At 45.4% G+C, this 18,306-nt stretch overlaps 1 protein-coding gene across 1 annotated transcript; it reads right to left on the reverse strand.

The window, feature by feature from the left end:
* Positions 1-3,801: 3,801 nt before the first annotated feature.
* Positions 3,802-17,595, reverse strand: LOC114592461 (uncharacterized). Its single transcript, XM_077923235.1, has 3 exons — positions 17,470-17,595; positions 14,580-14,690; positions 3,802-10,231 (listed from the first exon to the last, which is right to left on the reverse strand). Exons 2-3 carry the CDS (start codon positions 14,638-14,640, stop codon positions 8,430-8,432), a joined length of 1,863 nt encoding a protein of 620 aa, XP_077779361.1. The 5' UTR covers positions 14,641-14,690; positions 17,470-17,595; the 3' UTR covers positions 3,802-8,429.
* Between the last annotated feature and the right edge of the window lie 711 nt (positions 17,596-18,306).

The following is an 18,306-nucleotide window of genomic DNA, read 5'->3' on the forward strand; positions in this document are numbered from 1 at the left end:
CTGTGGTTTTGTGGCCTGTGCCAGCCAGATCTGTGTAGCGATTGCAGGGGGGTGCAGCATCCGGAGGTGCCATCATGGTTTGGCTACTGGATGGTGTCTGTAATTTATCTGTGGAGAGGGTCTGGGTTTGGGTCTGGTGTGGTTGATTGGTGATGGCGTTCTGTGTGCCTCTGGATCTGGTGTCAGTTTTTGTGGGGAGGGCTAATTTCCAGATGTCTGGCAAGCGGGATGTGTCGTCACGCTTGTTCATGTTGTGAGGGTGTTTCTCTATCTCGATGGCTTCCATGATTATTCTCTTGTGGTGATGTTCCATGTTAGAGAGCAATTTGGAATCTGCAAAATTAATTTCGTGTCCTGTTTCTTTCATGTGTTGGAAAAGAGAGGAAGTTTTTTCTTCTTTTTTGACGGCATTCTTGTGTTCTGCGATACGTGCATTTATTCGTCTGTTTGTTTGTCCAATGTACGTGGCTGGGCAGACTTTGCAGGGTATTTCATAGACCCCTTGGTTTTCCAACTGGATTTTATCCTTGGGGTTTCTGAGGATATTGGCTATCTTTTGGTTGGCGCAAAAGGCTGTTTTGATATTGTGTTTATGGAGGATTTTGCTAATTTTATCTGTAGTGCCCTTGATATAAGGAAGGAGGGCCATGCCATTGTTTTCTTCTGTGTCTTGGTTTTTGGGGGGTGTTTCTTTTTGGATTAGCTTCGTAACCCTGTTTTGCTGGTATCCATTGGCAATTAACACATTTGAGAGATTCTGTAACTCAGTTGTCAAGTGGTCTTTGTCAGCCAGGCGTTTGGTTCTGGAGATGAGAGTCTTGGCTACGGAGTTTATTTGTGCAGGGTGGTGGTGTGATTGTGCATGTAAGTAGCGGTTGGTGTGTGTTTTTTTCCGGTAGATAGTGTGTCCTAGGGAGCCATCAGGTTTTTTTGTAGATTAGGACGTCAAGGAAGGGAAGTTGGTTGTTGGCTTCTATTTCCATAGTGAATTGTATTTTGGGGTGTAGGCTGTTGAGATGTGTGAGGAAGCTGTCCAGTTTTTCCTTCCCGTGTGGCCAAATTACAAAGGTGTCGTCAACATATCTGAGCCAAAGTTTGGGTTTGTGTTCTGACTTGTCTAAAGCATTGGTTTCAAAGTGTTCCATGTACAGGTTTGCGATGACCGGTGAGAGGGGTGATCCCATAGGTGCTCCTTCTATCTGTTTGTATCTTTGTCCATTGTGGATGAAGTACGTGTTGGTTAGGCAGTGGTTGGTCAGGTCCAAGATGTATTCGGGGGGATTGTATTTGTTTTGAATGGCTGTCAAGGCTTCATTAATGGGCACTTGTGTGAAGAGAGATACAACATCGAAGCTCACAAGTAGGTCATTGGGATGTAGGTTTTGCTTCTTTATTGTTTCTATGAACTGGAAGGAGTTTGGAACGTGTGAAGAGATGGATTCTGCATAGGGCTGAAGTTGCTTGGCGAGAAATTTAGCGAGATTTTGTAGAGGTGAGCCTATGGAGCTGACTATTGGTCTGAGTGGTGTTCCCTCTTTGTGTATTTTGGGGAGGCCGTAGAGTTTGGGGCATCTGGATGATTTTTCTCTGGGGATGATTCTTAGCTGGATTTCTTCACTGATAGGAGAGGCTTTTATTTTGGATTTGGTGGTTTTTTCCAGATAGGTGGTGGGATCTGTTTTTATAGGTTGGTAGGTAGGGTCTTGGAGTAGATTTGATAGTTTTGCTTGGTAGTCCGATGTGTTCATCACAACAGTGGCATTACCTTTGTCTGCTGGGAGAATGATTATGTTGTTGTCTTTCCTCAGGTTGGTGAGTGCTTTCTGTTCTTCTTTGTGTAAATTGCTTCTGGGTGGTTTGCTGGAGCAGAGGATGTTGGTGACTTCAAGTCTGATTTTATTGGCTTCATCTGGGTTGATTTTGGTTAGGCTAGCTTCGACTCCGCATATGATGTTTTCCGTGGGGATGCGTCTCGGGGCGACTGCAAAGTTGAAACAGGACACGAAATTAATTTTGCAGATTCCAAATTGCTCTCTAACATGGAACATCACCACAAGAGAATAATCATGGAAGCCATCGAGATAGAGAAACACCCTCACAACATGAACAAGCGTGACGACACATCCCGCTTGCCAGACATCTGGAAATTAGCCCTCCCCACAAAAACTGACACCAGATCCAGAGGCACACAGAACGCCATCACCAATCAACCACACCAGACCCAAACCCAGACCCTCTCCACAGATAAATTACAGACACCATCCAGTAGCCAAACCATGATGGCACCTCCGGATGCTGCACCCCCCTGCAATCGCTACACAGATCTGGCTGGCACAGGCCACAAAACCACAGCTCGCCCCTATACACGAAGCCAAGCCAGAGCACAACTACAGCCATCTTCTCAGAAAAACTCTTCACAAAGTTCAAGAGGTCAAGACACAAAGGCTTTAGCAACTAATCCACACCTAATGACCCACCTAAGTGGTACTCAGGATATCACTCAAGAAATCACTCAAGATATCCCTCAAGCAACTAAGGAACAAAAGAAGAAAAGGCACACTAGCCTGGGAACTTCCTCTCGGCCCAGAACATTGGAGGCTATACACCACACCCCTCAACAGTATTTATAGGAACTCAAACACTGAGATCCTGCTCTGTTCCAGTAACAAGAAGCCGAAAGCACCAGCCTGAAGATGACGAGTGAGACCTCGTCGAAACGTCGCCTAGACACCCCAACTTTTACACGGGAAGACACCCGAGGACACCAAAACCTGCATATATATATATATATATATATATATATATATATATATATATATGAAGAAAAGTTGAAAAAGAAATAGAGTTGGGTATCATTAGCAGACAGGCGTCTCACTCAGCTGTTTTAAGGTAGACTTTCCAATACAGCCCTCAATCCAGATCAGTCCAATGGCCAGTGTAGACCAGCATCCTGTTTTCACAGTGGCCAACCAGATGCCTGAGGGAAACCCAGAATCAGGATTCGAACACAAGAGCACACTCCCCTCTTTGGGTTTCCAGCAATAGCCCTCTCCCCCAGAAATTTGTCTAATCCTCTTTTATTTATTATTATTCTCGTATTATTACCGAGTTTCAGTATTACGAAAAAGTTTCTGAAATTGCTGTGCCAAATACAAATCCAGTTGCTTGTAGGCCAAGAGAAAACAAAAGTAGGCAAGTAGGCCTTCTGGCGGTTCCCTCACTGCGAGAAGCCAAGTTACAGGGAACCAGGCAGAGGGCCTTCTCGGTAGTGGCACCTGCCCTGTGGAACGCCCTCCCACCAGATGTCAAAGAGAACAACAACTAACAGACTTTTAGAAGACATCTGAAGGCAGCCCTGTTTAGGGAAGCTTTTAATGTTTGATGTATCACAGTATTTTAATATTCTTTTGGAAGCAGCCCAGAGTGGCTGGGGAAACCCAGCCAGATGGGCGGGGTATAAATAAAAAATTATTATTATTATTATTATTATGTTTAAACAACAGAAACCATAAGCACTTGACTGCAGCGTTGCAATACAGTGGTACCTCGGGATACATACGCTTCAGGTTACAGACTCCGCTAACCCAGAAATAGTACCTTGGGTTAAGAACTTTGCTTCAGGATGAGAACAGAAATCGTGCTTTGGCGGCAGCAGGAGGCCCCATGAGCTAAAGTGGTGCTTCAGGTTAAGAACAGTTTCAGGTTAAGTACAGACCTCCGGAACGAATTAAGTACTTAACCCGAGGTACCACTGTAAGGCGGAAAGTGATTTAAGACCAAAATATTAGTGGTTTTTTTAAAAAAAATAATCCTTGCAGATTCTTGTATTTTAAAGCCACCCATACTGGCGGTAATCACTGCCTCCTGTGGCAGTGAGTTCCATAGTTTAACTGGCATTCAGAGTATTCCAAATGCGATTAAACTAATTCATGGAGGATAATGCTAGCAGTGGCCGGTAGGCATGGTAGCCATGTCCTGCCTCCACTGTACCCCCCCAGTTTTGGCCACCACTGGCATGGTAACGCCACCCCACCTGGGAATCTGTTTAGGTTATGCCAGGGCTGAGGAACAAGCAGGTTTCAAGGACCGCTTTTCCCCCGTATGAACCAACATGGACCCTGCGACCATCATCTGAGGGCCTTCTTCGTGTGCCTGCTCCACGAGACGTCTGGAGGGTGGCAACGCGAGAACAGGGCGTTTTCTGTGGTGGCTCCCCATTTGTGGCATGCTCTCCTCAGGGAGGCTTACCTGGCGCCTTCTTTACATCGGCACCAGGCAAAAACATTCCTCTTCTCCCAGGCCTTTGCTTCACTAGCCAACCCATGGCCATTGTAAGAGGGCTTGTTGTTTTTGATCTTAGGATGCTGGCAGTAGTCATACCTCGGGTTACAGATGCTTCAGGTTGCGTTTTTTTTGGGTTATGGACCCACTGAAACCCGGAAGTACCGGAACGGGTTACTTCCGGGTTTCAGCGGTCGCGCATGCGCAGAAGTGCTAGATTGTGCTTTGTGCATGCACAGAAGTGCTGAATTGCAACCCGCGCAGACGCGCCTCTGCAGGTTGCGAACGTGCATCCCGCACGGATCGCATTTGCAACCCGAGCATCCACTGTACAGTGGTACCTCGGGTTACATACGCTTCAGGTTACAGACTCTGCTAACCCAGAAATAGTACCTCGGGTTAAGAACATTGCTTCAGGATGAGAACAGAAATTGTGCGGCGGCGGCGCGGAGGCAGCAGGAGGCCCCATTAACTAAAGTGGTGCTTCAGGTTAAGAACGGTTTCAGGTTAAGAACGGATCTCCAGAACGAATTAAGTTCTTAACCGGAGGTACCACTGTATAGAAATTTAATAAATGAACAAATAAACAGCAACCACTGTGTAGAAATTTAATAAATGAACAAATAAACGTTAATGCCCATCAGCCCTTGCCAATGGCAAGGGATGATGAAAATTGTAGTTCATCATGTGGATGAGGCAAGGGCTACCGACCCTTGGATTATGTCTTCTACAGGAAAAAAGTACAAGATCCCTGGTCCCGACCTAAGGAAGGCGTTGACACGCCCCCGAAAAGAGTCTGCAGATTTGCTCCACATTTACATGCACTAGTAAACAGAGGCATTTGCAAAGTTTAGAAATACTGCTAGCACATTTGCAAAGCTAAGCAGGGTCAGATATGGTTTCAAATTGGATGGGCGACAGCGTGTTGAGATTCCTGCATTGCAGGGGGCTGGACTAGATGACCCTCGGGGTCCCTTCCAACTCAACGATTCTACTGTAATTTAAATAGAGAACAACACAAGACAATCTTCAGCATGTCTTTGGCTACAGGGTTATGCATACCATCAGAGAAAAGCATTTTCTGTTATAGCTGGCGATCTGCGTCAATTTTTTGTATTGTTCTTTATTGTGCTCTAATTGTCGCAAACCACGTCAATATCTTTAAAAATGAAATGGTGATATACAAATATATTCTATCAATCAGTCAGTCTTGTAGCAACGGGGAGATGCTCCACAGGTCGACCTGCCGGCCTACTCAAGCCTGTGGCCCGGGTGCGAAATGCCAGTGGGCAATTTTACAGCCAAACCTCACTCCTAGATTAATCATAGGGATGTGAATTTCTGGGACATGTATGAATAAAGGGAGAAAGGCATTAATCCATTTAAATGGCAGGGGGAATTTGTGCCACGATACATGTGGGATCTTAAAAATGATGGATTTGCACCAAAAAGTGTTGTGGGGAGGGGAGAGTGTTTGGGGGGATCTGTCAAGACCATGGGTAGGCAAACTAAGACCTTGGGCCCAGATCCAGCCCAATCACCTTCTAAATTTAGCCCACAGATGGTTCAGGAATCAGCGTGTTTTTACATGAGTAGAATGTGTCCTTTTATTTAAAATGCATCTCTGGGTTTGTGGGGCATAGGAATTTGTTCATTTCCCCCCAGAAAAAATATAGTCCGGCCCCCCACAAGGTCTGAGGGACAGTGGACCAGCCCCCTGCTGAAAAAGTTTGCTGACCCCTGGTCAAGACCCTCATCAATTTCCAAGTGGTTTTTGGGAGAAAAGGTTTAGGGACCACTGACTTGGAAGACTTTTCTGATTAATCCCCACCTCCCCTCAAAAGACAATCCTCTTTGCCCTTCCGACACCTCAGATCTTTATTTTTAGGACCCATCTTATTCTGTGATTCGTAAGTTGCTTTAAAGTCTCATGGGCCAATAAGTGAGTGTTTCTGGCTGTTAACCAAAAGGTTGGTGGCTCGAGCCCACCTAGGGACGGCTTGGGGCAGAATTCCTGAGCGAGAAGACCCTTGCAATTTTATGATTCTAACTGCGTTTTATTTGTTATAATCCACACTGGGACTCCCGATTCTTCTCACAGAGCCACAGTTCCCAGAGGGATTTAACAATCAGTACTTCTTTACCGGGACCTCCAAGACTGGCAGCTCTGTAAGGAGAATTTGGGGTCTCCTAACAACTTTCAGCTAGATGCCTTAATTTGCCTATTACTAAACGGTAACGACGACAACACATTTTCAGTAAGTTCAGTAACACATTCCAGTTAAGTGTACACATCAATTATGAGAGGCGTTTAGAGCTGTTCCCTCACAGAACTACAATTCCCAGACTGGGAATTTCACGGTCAGTCTTCACAGGGAACTCTGGGAATTGTAGCTCTCTGATGGGAACAGATGCTCTTCTAACAACTCTCTGCCACGAATTGTAAAAGTGGCATTGTGGTGACTTAAATGTGGTGTAGACTCCATTCAAAAGAGGGGGAGCCCCACAAGAATCTCAGCCAATAGCAGCTCTCTCATGTCCATTAGAATTCAATACAGTCAATACTGGCCACTCCAGAATTAACTCGGGGATTGTGCTGTGACTATAGTTCAGCTGTCCAGATTACAACTTCCACCAGCCCCAACCAAGGAGCATGTAGTTTAAGAAAACCAGAGGGAAATCAGTTCAGCTCCGAGTCATTCTGCACCCCTGGCTTTTCTGTCCTTTCTCTGCTGTGTGGATTCTTTGATGTTTAGTGACAATGGTCTTCCAAGAAAAGCTCCTTCTGTACACCAGGCTTTTATATGGTTTTTCCCTGGCGTAGCGCTTTCTGTAGTAATAATAATAACAATTTATTATTTGTACCCTGCCCACCTGGCTGGGTTTCCCCAGCCACTCTGGGCGGCTTCCACAAAGACCAAAAATACACTAAGATGTCATACATTAAAAACTTCCCTCAACAGGGCTGCCTTCAGATGTCTTCTGAATGTCAGGTAGTTGTTTATCTCTTTGACATCTGATGGGAGGGCGTTCCACCTGACAGGCGCCACTACCGAGAAGGCCCTCTGCTTGGTTCCCTGTAACTTGGCTTCTTGCAGTGAGGGAACTGCCAGAAGGCCCTCGGCGCTGGACCTGTGTCCGGGCAGACCGAGGGGAGTGGAGACGCTCCTTCAGGTATACTGGGCCGAGGCCATTTAGGGCTTTAAAAGTCAACACCAACACTTTGAATTGTGCTTGGAAACATGCTGGGAGCCAATGTAGGTCTTTCAAGACTGTTGTTATGCGGTCTCGGCGGCCGCCCCCAGTCACCAGTCTAGCTGCCACATTCTGGATTAGTTGTAGTTTCCGGGTCACCTTCAAAGGTAGCCCCACATAGAGCGCATTGCAGTAGCCCAAGCGGGAGATAACTAGAGCATGCACCACTCTGGTGAGACAGTCCACGGGCAGGTAGGGTCTCAGCCTGCGTACCAGGTGGAGCTGGTAGACAGCTGCCCTGGACACAGAATTGACCTGCGCCTCCACGGACAGCTCTGAGTCCAAAATGACTCCCAGGCTGCGCACCTGGTCCTTCAGGGGCACAGTTACCCCATTCAGGACCAGGGAGTCCTCCACACCAGCCCGCCCCCTGTCCCCCCAAAACAGTACTTCTGTCTTGTCAGGATTCAACCTCAATCCATTAGCCGCCATCCATCCTCCAACCGCCTCCAGGCACTCACACAGGACCTTCACCGCCTTCACTGGTTCTGATTTGAAACTCGGATCAGTTATCTCATTTCTCTTCTGAGTGAATTTGTGGATGAGAATTGAGGATGCGTTGCAATGCCTAACCCAACAATTCAGGAATCTTTGTTTTCCTTTTCCGTGATGTGTAGTGAGGTTTATTTTGAAAGGGTACCGCAAGGGAGAGCAGGCCTCATCTTGGGCACAGACAGTTACTCCTTGCTACCTCATGACCCTTCAGCTGAAAAACCAGATCTAGGAGTATCCCTAAGCTTCAGATTTGCTTCTAAAGGGGGAAGAGAAACCCAGTCTCAAAGTCGCCAGCACCCCTAGCAATAGTGCATCCATCTTGGATTAAGTTTCAGTACATTCACTTACAGCAATTCCAAAACAGACCTCATGATTAAATGAAACAAATTCTGCATTCCTTAACAGTTCTGTGGTTTATCTGCTCTATGGATTCTCTGATGTTTGGTGAGATTTGTCTTGTGGGTGAAGTTCTTACCACACTCCGAGCATGTATATGGTTTCTCCCCGCTGTGAATCCGTTGGTGGGAAGCGAGGTATTTGCTAGTACTGAACCTCTTTCCACACTCCAGACATTTGTACGGTTTCTCCCCTGTGTGGGTTCTCTGATGAGAAGTGAAGTCTGAACTCTGACGGAAGCTCTTTCCGCACTCCGAGCACTTAAATGGCTTCCCCCTCGTGTGGATTCGTTGGTGAGCTGTGAGGTATTTGTTGCTACTGAAGCTCTTCCCACATTCCAAACAATTATACGGTTTCTCCCCTGTGTGGAGAGTTTGGTGCGAAATCAGACTGGTGCTGAAAAAGAAACTCTTTCCACACTCTAAGCATTTAAAAGATTTTTCCCCTGTGTGGATTTTCTGATGTGAACTGTGGTTGGTTCTATGACTAAACCTCTTTCCACACACCAAGCACACATACGGCTTCTCTCCTGTGTGGATTCTCTGATGTGAACGGAGGTTTCTGCGATCGCTAAACCGCTTTCCACACTCCAAACATTTATAGGGTTTCTCCCCCGTGTGGATAATTTGATGTGAAGTAAGGCTGGCGCTCGTACTGAAACTCTTCCCACACTCCACACACTTATAGGGTTTCTCTCCCGTGTGAAGTTGTTGATGGTGAGTGAGGCTTGTGCTATGATTAAACCTCTTTCCGCACTCCAAACATTTATAGGGTTTCTCCCCTGTGTGGATTTTCTGATGTGCAGTGAGGTTAGTCTGCTGGCTAAAACTTTTTCCACACCTCAAGCACGGATACGGTTTCTCCCCTGTGTGAGTTCGTTGATGGGTAGTGAGATTTATCTTCTGCCTGAAACTCTTTCCGCACTCCACACATTTAAAAGGTTTTTCTCCCGTGTGGACTCTTTGATGAGAAGTCAGGTACTTGCTGCTGCTGAAGCTCTTCCCACACTCCAAACACTTATATGGTTTTTCCCCTCTGTGAATATTCTGGTGGGCAACAAGGCCATCCCTCTTATTAAAACACTTCCCACACTCCAAACATTTAAACGGTTTCTCCCCTGTGTGGATTCTCTGATGTGAAGTGAGATACTTGCTGTTGCTGAAGCACTTTCCGCACTCCAAGCATTTGTATGGTTTCTCCCCTGTGTGGATTTTTTGATGTGAAGTAAGAGCATCTCTCCTGTTAAAGCTCTTTCCACACTCCAGGCATTTAAATGGTTTCTCTCCTGTGTGGATTCTCTGATGAATCGTGAGATACTTACAAGTGCTGAAACACTTTCCACACTCCAAGCATTTATAGGGCTTCTCCCCTGTGTGGATTCTGTGATGGGAAGTGAGGCTTGTGCTCTGACTGAAGCTCTGTCCGCACTCCATGCATTTATATGGTTTCTCACCTGTGTGGATTCTCTGGTGTTTTCTAAGGGTTGACTTATCGCTGAAGCTTTTGTTACAGTCCGAACATTTAAATGGCTTCTCCCCTGTGTGGATTTTCCAATGAGCAATGTGGCTCAATTTGCAGGTAAAGCTTTCTCCACACACAAGGCACTGGCTCCTTTCCTCTCCTTCGGCTATTTTTTCTTGGACTGGGATTTCAGAAATCTCAGCGCTCTGAAAAGCAGAGGATTCGCTTAGTATGTGTTTCACTTCAGGTTTTCTTCTCCCTTCTTCCTCCTCTTCACATCCGGTTCTGTCTAACAACACCCTGTGTGGTTCATCTTCATTCTCCCTCTCTTTCCTGCCGTGTCCTGGAAGAAGAAGAATAATAAATTTTATTTATATCCCGCCCTCCCCAGCCAAACCCGGGCTCAGGGCGGCTAACAACAATCAAATAATCTAATATTCTAAAAACATTTCATTATAAAAATTAATTAAAATCAAATTGATGGCAACCGTTAAGCAAAATTCTGTGCAGATTGCCAGAGGAGGGAGTCAGGCTGTGCCCTGACCAAAGGCCTGGTGGAACAGCTCTGTCTAGCAGGCCCTGCAGAAAGATGTCAGGTCCCGCAGGGCCCTAGTGATGGGATGCTGTGATTTTACACATGACTGTGGCTTGATGGGAAGTCTTGCACATGACTGTGGCCTGATGGGAAATCTTGCTTCTAAGCTTCGCTTCTGTACACGATACTGCACAAACCGTTCTAATACTAAGACATTCACTCATCACCTTAGAATGTTCAGTTCACATTCAGTTCAGGAAAAACATTGTACTTTGACCTGTTCTTAAATGCATAGTTGATCACATCTACGGAACGTGCTTATTATGCTCTTTTAAGTCTCTTATATTAATCATTAGTAATTATTTTAAGTCCTACTATATTAATCACAAGTTATAATTTAATTAGGAGGTTTTCATGCCTGTCTAGTTTTGTGCTCCCTTTCCCAGCCTTTAATCTATTGGTGATTAATGACTATATGCAACCCTTTGCTTTGTACTTGTGTTGACCAATCAGCAATAAGCACATACGTGGCAATGCTGTAATATTCAATAAAAGGGTCTCCTCGAGACTTGCTCGAGAGGTGCCTCCCATATGACGCTCACCACTCGTCTGTCGTTATTTCAACCTAACACCCTAGTCTCTTGTGACAGAGTGTTTAGGAGAGACAATTAATTAGTAACAGCCCAAATGGGAAATAAGAGTCTGATATCAAAGAAGGAGCACAGGGTGGACAACCTTTTTCGTGGCAAGGGTCAGAACAGTGAGTACCTCTTTGTAATTTTGACAAATGACAGGGCCTTTTCGGTGGTGGCTCCCCAATAGTGGAAATGCCCTCCCTAGTGAAGTGAGCCTGCCTCTATCATTATTATCTTTCAGGAGGAATCCGAAAACATTCCTGTTTTGCAAAACAACAAAGCATGGGACAGAGTGAGGGAGATATTTATGGAACAACAATGGGATATCTGCTCCGCCCAAGGAAACAGCAACAACCAGGAAAAGATAGAAATAACATTTTATAAGGACAGGAAGAAACACCACGGACAGAATAATTGCCACACACAGGAAGAACAAGGATATGGTTTGAGGGCTTCACTTGTAGTTTTGTAAATCATTTAAGGTGTCAATACGAATATAAGTTATTAATATTGCAGTTGCTGTATAAGGGATTATTATGATGACCGGAATGTAATTGAAATTTATAAGATTTTGGAACGCAGAAAAAAAATAAAATCATCAAACCATCAATTCTAACACACCTTATCTAAATTACATAATTTGGTATTTGAACGATTGGTATTAGTAATTGTATTATAAATTGGTATTGTTATAATGAGGCTATTATTGGATTATAATTGAAAACTAATAAAAATTATTATCAAAAAAGAAAAAAAAGATTCCTGTTCACCCAGGCATTTGGTGGCTGAAAAATACTGCTCCTGGCAACCTCGAGATCACTGAAGTAGGTTTTAATTGTAATTTAGGCGGTCCCTGAGGTAGCCTGGACCTAAGTTGTTTGGGGCTTTGCAAACTAATACAAGGACCTTAAAACCTGGTTCGGGATCAGACGGGCATGTACAGGATTGCGCTGTTAAGTTGCTAAAATTCATGCCAGCCTTCCCCAAACGACAGGTGTTGTTGAGACTACAGCTCCCATCATCCTTGATTGCTGGCCATGCTGGCTAAGGATGATGGGGATTGTAGTCCGACAAGAGAAGTACTCAAGATTGAGGGGAGTTTGCTTTCAGGCAAACCTCTCCCCTCGCCCTTTTAGAATACAAAGGAGAAGCAAGGAAATTGAGGGAAGGTTCTTTCATATGTGGGCCACCTGTAAAAGGGTAAAAAAAGTATTGGGAAACAATCCACAATGAATTGGGGGGGGGGGGAATGTTTAAAAGCACTTTCACCCAAAAAAACAGAGTCTTTTTTCTTGGGGATTATTCAGACAGAAATTCCCAGGTGTCAAAAAAGGTTATTTATGTATGCCACTACTCCGGCCTGTGTTTTGTTTGCCCAAAAATGGAAAACAAGGTCCCAACTAAAGAAGAATGGCAACTTAAACTGATGGAATACGTGCAGCTTGCAGACTTAACATATGGAATAAGAGAACAAGAAGAACATACATTTAGAGAAGATTTGAAAATGTTTATTGAATATAGGAGGGGAAATTGTGTACACCTGAAAACGTTGGCAGCATTAAGATAAATTCGAGAGTGTAAATAAGTTTTGATGGATGTAATAATGGAATACTGAATGGTATAGTTTCTGTAAAATATGCAGGGATTTATGATTAACAAAGTGAACCATGGAAAGAGAAGAAGGGAAGTCATTGTTATCCTAAGGTTGTTTAAATGGGTACATATTCAAAATTGTAAAACAGAAAATTTTAAGAAAGAACAGAACAGAACAGAACAGAACAGAACAAAACAGAACAGAACAGAATAGAATAGAATAGAATAGAATAGAATAATTTCTTATTCTTTCTTGAGCACCATTCTCTAGGGTTGGGGTTTTGGAGCATCAGGGAGGGGGAATGTGATGTGAAACTAAGAGGATGAGGGGGAAAGACTAGGGGCAGGGGAAGGATTTGTGAGTAAGGAGAGGGAAGGTGGAAAGTCTAGAATTTATAATTATTATTATTTAATCACCTCCCACATACAGGAAAAGATTGAGGCTGGAGATTAGGTCTTATGGGGGCAAGGAAAGGATTTGGGGGCAAGAAGCAAAAGTGTGCGACTAATAATAAAAAATAATTTAATCTCCTTCCTTTCCCTGATCAAAAACAGGGCATGTCTGATGCTCTTATGTGCCCATATGAGACTTGGGGCACCCTCCAGCTTCTTCTAAAATCAAGGAAGGAGCTGGAAATACAACATCCAAGCCTGCCACCACCTGTTGTGGCTTTGACTAAGGTCTGCCAGCTTAAGGGATTCCTGGAAAGGGACCCCAGAAGCCCAGCCAGGCTGGAAGGCGAAGATGCAGGGTGACGAAATGTAATAATAATAATAATAATAATAATAATAATAATAATAATAATAATTTTTATTTATACCCCGCCCTCCCCAGCCAAGGCCGGGCTCAGGGCGGCTAACAAGCAATAATAAAAACAAGTTGCATGAATACAACTTAAAAACAAGATTAAAATACAACATCATTAAAACATTAAAATGCAGCCTCATCACAGGAGGAGAAAGGAAAAAAGAAAGAGGGGGAGGGAATCTAGGAGTCTTGGTTGACCACAAACTTGACATGAGCCAACAGTGTGACGCGGCAGCTAAAAAAGCCAATGCAATTCTGGGCTGCATCAATAGGAGTATAGCATCTAGATCAAGGGAAGTAATAGTGCCACTGTATTCTGCTCTGGTCAGACCTCACCTGGAGTACTGTGTCCAGTTCTGGGCACCACAGTTCAAGAAGGACACTGACAAACTGGAACGTGTCCAGAGGAGGGCAACCAAAATGGTCAAAGGCCTGGAAACGATGCCTTATGAGGAACGGCTAAGGGAGCTGGGCATGTTTAGCCTGGAGAAGAGGAGGTTAAGGGGTGATATGATAGCCACGTTCAAATATATAAAAGGATGTCATATAGAGGAGGGAGAAAGGTTGTTTTCTGCTGCTCCAGAGAAGCGGACACGGAGCAATGGATCCAAACTACAAGAAAGAAGATTCCACCTAAACATTAGGAAGAACTTCCTGAGAGTAAGAGCTGTTTGACAGTGGAATTTGGTGCCAAGGAGTGTGGTGGAGTCTCCTTCTTTGGAGGTCTTTAAGCAGAGGCTTGACAAGCATATGTCAGGAGTGCTCTGATGGTGTTTCCTGCTTGGCAGGGGGTTGGACTCGATGGCCCTTGTGGTCTCTTCCAACTCTATGATTCTATGAATCAAATTGGCTCCAAGCCAAAGGCCAGGCGGAACAACTCTGTCTTACAGGCTCTGCGGAAAGAAATCAGATCCTGGTCTTAATGAGGCAGAGCGTTCCACCAGGCTGGAGCCAGTGTTGAAAAGGCCCTAGCTCTGGTTGAAGCTAATCTAACTTCCTTAGGGCCCGGGACCACTAGGGTGTTGCTATTTATGTAGCAAGGATACATACAAGAAAAGGAAAAAAAATAGGCTGTGATTATTGTTTTTCACCATCAACCAAGGGGAAAGGGGGCTCTTACCCAGAAAGGCCACGATTCCAGGCTTCTCCTCCTCCACGGCTTCCCTTTGGTCTGGATCCATCAGGGTATTTTCGGTGAAACGTACAGCCTCTGCTTCAAAGGCGCAGGATCCTGGAAGAGAAGGGGAAATATCCTCCAGTTAGTTAATGTTTACAACTTGCCATCTCTTTTTCTGGGCAATCCCCTTGATGTCATAGAATCATAAAACTGCACAGCTGGAAGAGATACCAAGAGTCATCTAAGCTCCTGCCATGCAGGAATATTAGCTAAAGCATCGGAAATAAAAATTTTAAGATCTTATATACATAATAAATGTTCATAAATGTACTAAGCAAGCACGTACATAGATATATAAACCACATGTCTGAAGCAGCACAGGAAAACAGCCCTGGATGCATTTTGACTCCCAAACTGACCAAATGATTTCTCTGCAAGGTCAAGGAAAATGGAAAAGCCTCCCCATTGTCTTTTCCTTCACAAATCCTGTCTTAAGGGTATGTCTGTGTATGAATAGGGTGTGAGCCTGTGACCTGGCTCAGGAACTAAGTATTTATCGTTACAAAAGACTGGCCAGGCTCCCCAGGGTATCCAATCAAGTAAGCATTAACAGGTAAGCTGCCAGACAGGAGGTAAACAACGCACTCAGATTTCTGTTGTAGACCGCCCTTTCTGTGATATCGGTATGATGTGTCTGGGGGATGGTCTTGGGCTACACCCCTTTCTGTTATGTATGTATGATGTTTCTGGGGGTGGGCTTGGACTCCAGGGCTTGCAATTTAAAGTGTCTATATAAGGGCGGGCACACCTTGGTTCAGGGACGCGGACTTATAAAAAATATTGGGGGGGCCCGGGAAAGCTCATGAATAATAAATAAGCTCATGAATATGCAAATAAAGTGGCGCCGCCTCCTCGTGAGCGAATAGGGGAGAGCGTGCTGCGCCTATTAATCAGCTCCAAAGGAAATTGGGTGGAGCTTTTGCTCGGGAGGGAGGGCAGGAGGCATGCAGCCCGCCCCTCCCTGTGCATTTTGGGCTGGGGGAGGGGCGGCGATGGCGCTCTGCTGGAGGGGCGCCGGAGATTATTGGGGGGGCAGAGCCCCCCCAAACGAATTTTTGAGGGGGCTCGGGCCCCCTCAAGCCCCATGGAGTCGGCGCCTATGCCTTGGTTCTGGGTCCTCCTCCTTCTCCTGCGTGTGAAGAGGGCACTCTGTTGCAACAGTTCAATAAAGATCAGGCTTACTAGCTGCTTTGCTTCTCCATATTCTCTGGTTGGCCTCTGTTCTTTTCTCCGACTGATGGAGAGCCTGGAAAACGACTCTATAAGGGCTCTTGTGTCCCCCATAAGGGAATAAGGGCAGATTTACATTTACATTTCTTACACATCCATGACGGACGGGAGCTCTGCTTAAAAACCTCCAAGGAAGGACAGTCCACAATTTCCCGGGGGGGAAACCGTTCCACTGTTCACCAGCTCTTACCATCAGAAAGCTTTCCAAAATGTTGAGCTGGAATCCTGAAATATACTCAGAGTCGACAGCTCATAGTGGTGAGGAGGAATGGAAGTTCCCCCAGAATGCCTGCTTTATATACATTATTTACACAATGGGCCCCACGTGATTGGCTAATTCCAGGATTCTCCTGTAGGCCAATCTGGTTGCGGATTCACTTCCACCTGGAGCTGGATTGGGTGGCTCCTGTGGACCAATCAGACTGCTGCATTCTGAATCCTATTGTTTTAGGACCAATCAGACTGCTGCATTCTGAATCCTATTGTTTTAGGACCAATCAGACTGCTGCATTCTGAATCCTATTGTTCTAGGACCAATCAGACTGCTGCCTTTTGGATCCTATTCAACTCACATAACAAATCCGCTTTCTTGTAACCTGAAGCCATTGGTTCGAATCCTACCCTCCAGAGTAGGAGAAAACAAGCATGCTCCCTCTTCCACGTGACAGCCCTCCTAAGGCTTGGTTTCCAGACCCGTGATGCTTGGAGCTCAATCAATGTAAGATATATTAAGATATACTTTCTGGGGCTCCATGATCACTGCAGATGGTGACAGCAGTCACGAAATTAAAAGATGCCTGCTTCTTGGAAGAAAAGCAATGACAAACCTAGACAGCATCCTAAAAAGCAGAGACATCACCTTGCCAACAAAGGTCCGTATAGTAAAAGCCATGGTTTTCCCAGTAGTGATGGTTGGAAGTGAGAGCTGGACCATAAAGAAGGCTGATTGCCGAAGAATTGGTGCCTTTGAATTATGGTGCTGGAGGAGACTCTTGAGAGTCCCATGGACTGCAGGAAGATCAAACCTCTCCATTCTCAAGGAAATCAGCCCTGAGTGCTCACTGGAAGGACAGATCGTGAAGCTGAGGCTCCAATACTTTGGCCACCTCATGAGAAGAGAAGACCCCCTGGAAAACACCCTGATGTTGGGAAAGATGGAGGGCACAAGGAGAAGGGGACGACAGAGGACGAGATGGTTGGATAGTGTTCTCGAAGCTACCAGCATGAATTTGACCAAACTGTGGGAGGCAGTGGAAGACAGGAGTGCCTGGCGTGCTCTGGTCCAGGGGGTCACGAAGAGGCGGACACGACTAAACAACAACAAGAAAATTAAGGCACCGATGCCAGGCCAATCTAGTTGATATCCCTGCATTGCAGAGGGTTGGGGCCCCTTCCAACTCTACTGTGCTATTATTCTATGGCACCTGCTCTGCTCAAGCCCCTGCCTCTTGCCCGTTTTCTCTCCTGTCACTGTCCAGCTACTCTCCAGTTGACTTGGGGGAGCGTCTCCCCAACCCGCCTCTTGCTTTTCTCCCTTGCATTTCCCCCCTCCCCATATTCTCTGTGGGTCTCCTTCACCCAAATCCAAGAGGAGGGGGCTCACCAGATCCACACACACCCCGGGTGGAAAGGACAAAGGCCACTTTCCCCAGGTGGAGGCGCACCAACCGGCTTCCGGCTTGCAAAAAAAATCTTCTCTTTGCGCTCCTTGCGCGCACCAAACCTCCGTCTTCTCTCCAAGGTTCCCTTTGCAAAGCTGGAGGGGTGAAGTCCTTTGCTTTAGAGGACACGCTCCCCCCTCTCCTTTCCCAATTTCCTTCCTCTCTAGGAATCTCTCTCCTCCGCTTCGCTTTAACCCTTCCTTCCTCAGCTTCTGCCTTCTGGAAGAAGGTACAGTATAGGCTTATAAAAGCCAGGACTAGCCGCCTGAGAAACAGTTTCTACGCAAATGCAATTCTGGTTCTAAACGCAGCATAAGGAGGTCTATAGTATATTGTATTTTAAAATGGGGTTTCAGAGTTTTTAGGGGGGTTTGAATGTTTTATGTAGTTTTTCAATTTCATTGTTCTGTATGGGACAATGACAATAAAGATATCGGATATCGTCCAGGCAGCAGTCACGAAATTAAAAGATGCCTGCTTCTTGGGAGAAAAGCAATGACAAACCTAGACAGCATCTTAAAAAGCAGAGATATCACCTTGCCAACAAAGGTCCGTATAGTTAAAGCTACGGTTTCCCCCGTAGTGATGTATGGAAGTGAGAGTTGGACCATAAAGAAGGCTGATCTCCGAAGAATTGATGCTTTTGAATGATGGTGCTGGAGGAGACTCTTGAGAGTCCCATGGACTGCAAGAAGATCAAACCTCTCCATTCTGAAGGAAATCAGCCCTGAGTGTTCACTGGAAGGACAGATCCTGAAGCTGAGGCTCCAATACTTTGG

This window comes from Podarcis muralis, chromosome 2 (genome assembly GCF_964188315.1).
Source record: "Podarcis muralis chromosome 2, rPodMur119.hap1.1, whole genome shotgun sequence".
NCBI classification, from domain to species: Eukaryota; Metazoa; Chordata; class Lepidosauria; order Squamata; family Lacertidae; genus Podarcis; species Podarcis muralis.